The sequence below is a fragment of the Colobus angolensis genome, unplaced genomic scaffold, assembly GCF_000951035.1.
Source record: "Colobus angolensis palliatus isolate OR3802 unplaced genomic scaffold, Cang.pa_1.0 Scaffold25, whole genome shotgun sequence".
Lineage (NCBI taxonomy): Eukaryota > Metazoa > Chordata > Mammalia > Primates > Cercopithecidae > Colobus > Colobus angolensis.
Genome location: NW_012115710.1, coordinates 1,206,192 through 1,215,085, shown reverse-complemented (window position 1 = coordinate 1,215,085; position 8,894 = coordinate 1,206,192). Strand labels below are relative to the sequence as shown.

The following is an 8,894-nucleotide window of genomic DNA, read 5'->3' as shown; positions in this document are numbered from 1 at the left end:
AATAGTCACTTATGCCTTAGACTGGCTCAGTGACCCTGCATTTTTACATACACTACAGGGCAGTGGAAGCAATCAGAGAGGCATTTGTCTCAGCTGTGCAGAGGGATGGCCTCTGTCCCACACCTGGAAAGATAAGCTATTAGTTTATATTGCCAGGGTGAAATTCAACAGAACTATTTTAGGGTGGAGATCTTGAGGCTTCCAGTTTGGGAGAGGCATATGTAGCTTTTAAAAATAATATTTGTAGCTATCTTGTTTAGGAAAAAAATGGAAGGTAGGTTTGTCTGATGCAGTTCCCAGATTGACTTTTCTCTTTGGCTTAATTTTGATTTTCCTTTCACAAGCTTATGACAGCCATAATGCTTTGACACACTGATACTGTTTTATACAGATTTTTCCATAATAGTCAAGTCCAAGGGTCTGTCATGAACTGGGTTAGAGAAGATGAGAAAATTTTCAGAAGAGTCCATCTCAAAAAAACAAAACAGAATGTAAAATACAGAATTAAGTAATTTGACTTTTTTAAAATGAAAAGTCTCACATATTTATTAGTGAACCCATCCAACCAAGGTGTTCGTAACAGACCCAGAGAGAAAAAAATCATTCTCAGTAAAACACGTCCAACTCTCTAGATAGTGGTGACATTTTCAGCTTGATATGGTAACGTGATTGGATCCTCAGACAGCATAAATACGTGTGCCATCTCACGTGCAATTCCTTATAGACCCAGCTTGGCTCTTCTCCAGTGTCTTCTTTGACAGCTATACCTACAAAACTGATGTGGATGGTCTGTCTGCCACTCTGTGCATCACTTTCTCTCTTTTTTTTTTGAGATGGAGTCTTGCTCTGTCACCCAGGCTAGAGTGCAGTGGCGCGATCTCGACTCACTGCAAGCTCCGCCTCCCAGGTTCATGCCATTCTCCTACCTCAGCCTCCCGAGTAGCTGGGACTACAGGAGCCCACCACCATGCCTGGCTAATTTTTTGTATTTTTAGTAGAGACGGGGTTTCACCGTGTTAGCCAGGATGGTCTCGATCTCCTGACCTCGTGATCCACCCGTCTCGGCCTCCCAAAGTGCTGGGATTACAGGCGTGAGCCACTGCGCCCGGCCTGTGCATCACTTTCAACACTGTCTTTTCCCAAATTAAAAAGACTTATCCATTTACAAACCGGTGATTTCTTTCAGGCATCGTCCCTATAATCTTTCATAAAGCCTCAATGATTTCATTGTCCCTCTACTCAAACTTTACCAAATTCATTTTTTGATACACTGTCTGTCTCTGTCACCCACGCTGGAGTACAGTGGCATGATCATGGCTCCCTGCAGCCTCGACCTCCCAGGCTCAAGCCATCCTCCCACTGCAGTCTCCACAGAAGCTGAACCAGCAGGCATGTGCCACCATGCCCAGCTAATTTATGTATTTTTTGTAGAGAAGGGGGTTTCACCATTCTGTCCAGGCTGGTCTTGAGTACCAGGGGCTCACGTGACCCACCTGTCTCGGCCTCTAAAAGTGCTGGGATTACAGGCCTGAGCCACTGCATCTGGTCTCATTGTCAATTTGGTATTTCTTGTTTCAGCTTTAGCAGAATTTACATTGCTTTGAATGAGTCTCTTTTCAAACTCATGTGTTACCCATGTGAGTTCCTCAAACTACAGCCTGTTCAGACATGTTATAACAGATTTGTACCAGTTTATTTTGGTGCAAAAAATGTGACATCATGCACAATTTTCTCATAATATGTATTTCTCCATGAGCTTCCTGAAGACCCCTTGTACTAGCAAACTGATAAAAAGGATTGTAGATATTCAAGTGCCACTTATTTCTGAGATGCAAGGATGGTTCAACATATTCAGGCAAATCAATGTGATATACCACTTGAACGGAATGAAAGATGAAAATCACATCATCTCAGTAGACGGAGAGAAAGCATTTCACAAAATTCAACATCCAGTCATCATGGAAATCCTAAACAAAATAGATACAGAAGAACATTTACTTACCTCAACAATAGAAAGACCATGCATGAAACAACCACAGTGGAAATAACCAATCAGGGAACATGGAATGCTTTTCCTGTAGGATCTCACATGATGCAAGAATGCTCTCACCCCTTCTATTCAATCAATACTGGCTGTCCTAGCCAGAGCAATGAAATAGCAAAAGAAATCAAACTCATCCAAATCAGAAAGAAAGAAGTCAAATTATAATAGCTTGTAGATGACATGATCTTCTGTGTAGAAAATCACAAGAGTCAACCAAAATGCAATGGGAACTAATAAACATATGCAGTGGATTTGCGGAACAGAGTAACAGCAGCAAAAACTAGTTGAATCTCCATACATTAACAATAAACAATTTAAAAAAAAAACTAAAAAGCACTTTCAATTGCTAAAGAACTTAAAGTAAGAAATACTTAGGAATAAACATAAAAAGGTGAGAAATTTCTACCTTGAAATCTACAAACATTGATCAAAATGATTAAAAACATGTATAAATAGAGATACAAGCCATATTGAATGGAACAATATTGCTAAATGATTATATAACCAAATGTGATTTAGATTCAACACGATACTTTCTACAAATTTTTGTTAAAGAAACAAAAAACAGGCCAGGCACAGTGGCTCACACCTGTAATCTCAGCACTTTGGTAGGTGGAGGCGGGCAGATCATAAAGTCAGATGATCGACACCATCCTAGCTAACATGGTGAAACCCCATCTCTACTAAAAATACAAAAAACTACCCAGGCATGGTGGCGGGAGCCTGTAGTCCCAGCTACTTGGGAAACTGAGGCAGGAGAATCACATGAACCTCGGAGGTGGAGGTTGCAGAGAGCCGAGATCACATCACTGTACTCCAACATGGGCAACAGAGCAAGACTCCATCTTAAAAGAATAAATAAAAGAACATTTAGGATGGGAAAAGTGGCTCCCGTCTGTTGGCCAGGCTGGTCTCAAATTCATGACCTCAAGTGACCTACCTGTCTTGGTCTCTCAAAGTGCTGGGATTACAGGTGTGAGCCACCGTGCCTGGCCCAATTCTCTTAACGTAAACAGTTTAATGTCAAGTAATGCTTGAACTCAATGTTAAGTCAACTCAAACTCAGGTCAAGGCTGATTTGACTCTAAAGTCAATTAATGCTTGATGGTTTGCTGTACTCATTGCATTTGAAACAATTGTCTCCAAAAGGAATTTTCTGATGTTCTGCAAGGAGTGACCTCAGACTGAAGACCTTGCCACATTGACGACATTTGTAAGATTTCTGTCCAGTATGGATTCTCTGATGCCTAATGAGGTGTGAAGGTGAATTAAAGGCTTTGCCACACTCATCACACTTGTGAGGTTTCTCTCCAGTATGAATCCTCCTATGTCTGTCAAGGTGTGATTTGCGAATGTAAACTTTGTCACATTCTTCACATTTGTAAAGTTTCTCTCCAGTATGCAGTTTTTGATGACATGCAAGGTATGCTTTTGTACTAAAAACCTTCCCACATTCATTACATGTGTAAGGTCTCTCTCCAGTATGAACTCTCTGATGTTCTGCAAGGCGTGAATCACTCCGGAAAGCCTTGTCACAAACCTTACATTTGTATGGTTTCTCTCCAGTATGAATCCTCCTATGTCTTTCAAGATGTGATTTGCGACTGAAAAGTTTGTCACAGTCTTCACATCTGTAAGGTTTCTCTCCAGTATGAACTCTACGATGTCCTGCAAGAGTTGCTCGTTGCTTAAAAACCTTACCACATTCATTACACTTATAAGGTTTCTCTGCAGTATGAACTGCCTTATGAATTACAAGGACTGAATTTCGAGCAAAGGTCTTGCCACACTCATTACACTTGTAAGGTTTCTCTCCGGTATGCAGTCTATGATGGTATACAAGGTGTGATGTCTGACTGAAGGTCTTGCCACACTCACTACACTTGTAAGGTTTCTCTCCAGTATGACTTCTATGATGACATGCAAGGGTTGCTTTTTGATCAAAAACCTTGCCACATTCATTACATGTGTAATGTTTGTCTCCCCTATGAATTCTAGTATGTTGTGCCAGGTGTGAATCATGCTTAAAAGTCTTGTCACAAACCTTACATTTGTATGGTTTCTCTCCAGTATGAATTCTCCTATGTATTTCAAGATGTGATTTGCAACTGAAAACTTTCTCACATTCTTCACATTTGTAAGGTTTCTCTCCAGTATGAATTCTCCTATGTCTTCGCAGATGCAAATGAAAGCTTGATCCCAGCTGATCTTTAACAGGCTTGGTTCCAGCAAGCCTTTGATCACATTGGTCTGTACTACCTGTCAACTTTTTTATTTCTGTCATGGGTGCTTCATGATCATTTGTTTCATCTTCTCGCCACTGAAACACAAAGTCATGAATGTCTTTCTCAATTTCCCGGGAGCACCATGCTCCAATGTGATAACTTGCTTGTCTTTGCAATGTCCCTGTGTGGAGCACCTCTGTATTGCCTTGCCCTGTTGACGACAATGTATTCATCATGCATTTGGAAGAGATATCTACAAAATATAAACACCAATAGGTTTCCAATTAAGTACAGATGGTATATAATACTGAAATGTGTAAATATCACACACACAAAAATACTTACTTAAACTTCCCAAATATGAGCTTCAAAGTTTAGGAACACAAAACGAGTAGATTCTTTAATAAATAAAGACCGATTACATGTATTTCAAATCATTTTTACAGAAGCTTATTTCCAATATCATGACAAAACACTGAGAGGGCACAAACATGTGTAAGCCTAAAGTAAGGAGTATTTTTCCACTGTGACCCTAAAGTGTATCACATTGTGCAAAAAACATATCACTATCACATCAATGAAGAGAAAAATATATATTCTTCATATATACAGAATATTTAGTATATACAAATACATGCTAAAAAACCGGACAATATACTATATTGGTAAATAATCCACAACAAGGTCTTGTAAGGATAATCGAAATCAATGGAAATTCTGTATTATGAAACAATCATAGCACTGAGAAGATTACAACAATCAGCCAGGTGTGGTGGCCCGCCCTGTCATCCCAGCTACTCAGGAGGTTGAGACACAAGAATCAATTTAAACCAAGATGCAAAGGTTGCAGTGAGCCCACATTGCACCACAGCACTCCAGCCTGGGTGACAAAGTGAGACTCCATCTCAGAAAATAAAAAAAGGCAGGGGGTGGTGGCTCGCACCTGTAATCCCAGTACTCTGGGAGGCCGAGGCAGGCGGATCACCTCAGGGTGGGAGTTCGACCAGCCTGGCCAACGTGGCTACTAAAAATACAAAATGTAACCGGGCATGGTCACTGGCGGCTGTAATCCCAGCTAGTTGAAAGGATGGGCAGGAAAGTCACTTGAACTTGGGAGGCAAAGACTGTGGTGAGCTGAGATTGCACCACTGCACTCCACCTTGAGAGACAGAGTGGGATTCTGTCTCAAAAAAAAAAAAAAAAGAAAGAAAATTTTAATACCATATCTTTCTGAATAACTGTTACAAAATTACCTATATCCATGTGGAACAGGCACGCTGTGACTTTTTTAAAAACATTTTTGTATTTTTATTTTTTTGATATGGAGTCTTACTCTGTCACCCAGGCTGGAGTGCAGTGGCATAATCTTGGTTCACTGCAACCTCCGCCTCCTGGGTTCAAGCAAGTCTCTTGCCTCAGCCTCCCGAGCACCTGGGATTACAGGCACGCGCCACTATGCCCAGCTAATTTTTGTACTTTTAACAGAGATGGGGTTTCACCATGTTGGCCAGGCTAGTCTCGAACTCCTGACCTCAGGTGACCCACACATCTTGGCCTCCCTAAATCCTAGGGATTATAGGCATAAGCCACTGTGCCCAGTGGCACTTTGTGACATTAACAAAGGGAATGTGTCAGTTATATTGCATACCACACACTGAAAACTCATAAAAATCAATAAAATATTGCAACCCATGATAAAACAAGAAAGAAAATGATAAGTAGATTTATACTGCCTACAGAATTCTAAACAATTCCCTCTTAAGAAAAAAGCCAAAACTTGTAGTTACCACCAGTACACAACATAAGACCTGAAATACGTGTTAAGATCACTACCTTCTGAAGTATGAAGTGAAGAAAATATACAGCATTATAAGGAATAAGAACTGACGAACAGCCGGCCACGGTGGCAGATACCTGTAATCCCAGCACTTTGATAGGCTGAGTTGGGTGGATCATGAGATCATAAGTTCAAGACCAGCCTGGAACAAATGGTGAAACCCCATCTCTACTAAAAATACAAAAAAAATTAGCTGGGTGTGGTGGCAGGTGCCTGTAATCCCAGCTGTTTGGGAGTCTGAGGCAGGAATCATTTGAACCCGCGAGGTTGAGGTTGCAGTGGGCCAAGATCGTGCCACTGCACTCTAGCCTGGGCAACAAGATGGGATTCCATCTCAAAAAAATAAAGTAAGATAAATAACTACTTCTCAAATAAGCTTCGGTAGATTTGGTATTCTCTAATAGGATATTCCTGCAGATGCAGACCTTGAGAGAATTGAGTCATGGGTGTTGACTACTCGTGAATAGGACCAGTGCATTTATAAAGAGACATTAAAGAGCTCGTTGCCTGTTCCTCTTTCCACCACATTAGGACATGGCAGGAAGATGGCTGGGCTAAACCACGAGGAAGGCTCTCACCAAGAACCAATTTTGCTGGCACCTTGCTCTTGGATTTCCCACTTTCCAAATTCATGAGAAATAAATGTCTTTGTCTTAAGCCTCCCAGTTTAAGCTACTTCCTTTTTCGTTGTTTTTCAGATCGAGTTTCTCTATCACCCAGGCTGGAGTGTAGTGGCACGATTCTCCTACCTCAAGTGATTTTCCCTCCTCAGCCCAGAGTCTCGCTCTGTCGCTCGGGCTGGAGTGCAGTGGCATGATCTCGGCTCACTGCAACCTCCACCTCATGGGTTGAGATGATTCTCCTGCCTCAGTCTCCCAAGTAGCTGGGATTATAGGTGCATGTCATCATGCACAGCTGATTTTTGTAGTTTTAGTAGAGATGGGGTTTCACCATATTGGCCAGGCTTGTCTCGAACTACTGACCTCAAGTGATCAACCCGTCTCAGCCTCCCAGAGTGCTGGGATTTTAGGTGTGAGTCAGGGTGCCTGGCCCATTTTTGTCATTTAGTACATTCGAGGTTTCACCATGTTGGCCAGACTGTTCTCAAACTCCTGACCTCAAGCAATCTCCCCACCTTGGTCTTCGAAAGTGCTAGGATTAGAGGCGTGAGCCACCGTGGTCAGCCACTCTAAGCTATTTCTAACAGGACAGTGAAATGACAGAGACAAGAACAGGAGCATCTCATCAACATCACCGAAGGCTGACAAATCTTATGAAACAAAGTAAGTTTAGGGTCTGTACTATAAATCTTGCAATACTTGAAGCCATCTAATAGCACTAACATGTTTTAAAAACCTTGAGACAGATAGGGCATGGTAATCCCAGCATTTTGGGAGGGTGAGGTGCGAGATTCATGAGGTCAGGAGATCAAGACCATCCCAGCTAACAAGGTGAAACCCCATCTCTGCTAAAAAAAAAAATACAAAAAATTAGCCTGGCATGTTGGCACTCGCCTATAGTCCCAGCTACTTGGGAGGCTGAGGCAGGAGAATCGCTTGAACCTGGGAAGTGGAGGTGGCAGTGACCCAAGATCACAGCACTGCACTTTAGCCTGGGTGACAGACTGAGACTGTGTCTCAACAACAAAAAAAAATAAATGACAGAAGGCTAAAGAGTAACTCCAACCCACAAACATATATAAAGCTCTCCAGTAAAGGTAAATAAAAAAACAGGTAGGCCGGGCGTGGTGGTTCACACCTATAATCCCAGCACTTTGGGAGGACAAGTCAGGCAGATGACCTGGGGTCAAGAGTTTGAGAGCAGCCTGGCCAACAAGGAGAAACCCTGTCTCTACTGAAAACACAAAATTAGCTGGGTGCGGTGGCGCGTGCCTGTAGTCCCAGCTACTCGGGACGCTGAGGCAGGAGAATCGGTTGACCCTAGGAGGTGGAGGTTGTGATGAGCCGAGATTGCAGCATTGCACTCCAGCCTAGATGACAAGAGCAAACCTCTGTCTCATAAATACATAAATAAATTAATTAATAAAAGGACAGATACAGAAACTTGCGTACGTGTACCTTTTCTTCATAAGTAAACTCTTTTTCATATTATTTAAAATGAAAAGCCACTGTGCATATATGTTAACAGAAATGCAACATACACAAAAGTAACTCTGACATAAATTTTAAAAGTTCTGCTGGGCCGGGCGCGGTGGCTCAAGCCTGTAATCCCAGCACTTTGGGAGGCCGAGACGGGCGGATCACGAGGTCAGGAGATTGAGACCATCCTGGGAGGCGGAGCTTGCAGTGAGCCAAGATCACGCCACTGCACTCCAGCCTGGGGACAGAGCGAGACTCCATCTCAAAAAAAAAAAAAAAAGTTATGCTTGGCCGGGCGCGGTGGCTCACGCCTGTAATCCCAGCACTTTGGAAGGCTGAGGCGGGTGGATCACGAGGTCAGGAGATAGAGACCATCCTGGCTAACACCGTGAAACTCCGTCTCTACCAAAAATACAAAAAATTAGCTGGGGACAGAGCGAGACTCTATCTCAAAAAAAAAAAAAAGTTATGCTTGGCCGGCGCGGTGGCTCACGCCTGTAATCCCAGCACTTTGGAAGGCTGAGGCGGGTGGATCACGAGGTCAGGAGATCGAGACCATCCTGGCTAACACCGTGAAACTCCGTCTCTACCAAAAATACAAAAAATTAGCCGGGCATGGTGGTGGGTGCCTGTAGTTCCAGCTACTCTGGAGGCTGAGGCAGGAGAATGGCATGAACCCAGGAGGTGGA

The 8,894-nt window shown here is 42.7% G+C and overlaps 1 protein-coding gene across 1 annotated transcript in view; it reads right to left on the bottom strand.

Annotated features, from left to right (window-relative positions):
* Window positions 1–313: 313 nt before the first annotated feature.
* The window catches only part of LOC105514660 (zinc finger protein 320), a 13,350-nt gene continuing 4,769 nt past the window's right edge, over window positions 314–8,894 (bottom strand). Inside the window, exon 3 of the mRNA XM_011946168.1 lies at window positions 314–4,522. Within this exon, the coding sequence (XP_011801558.1) occupies window positions 3,135–4,522 (1,388 nt within the window). The 3' untranslated portion in view covers window positions 314–3,134. The remainder of the gene's footprint in view (window positions 4,523–8,894) is intronic.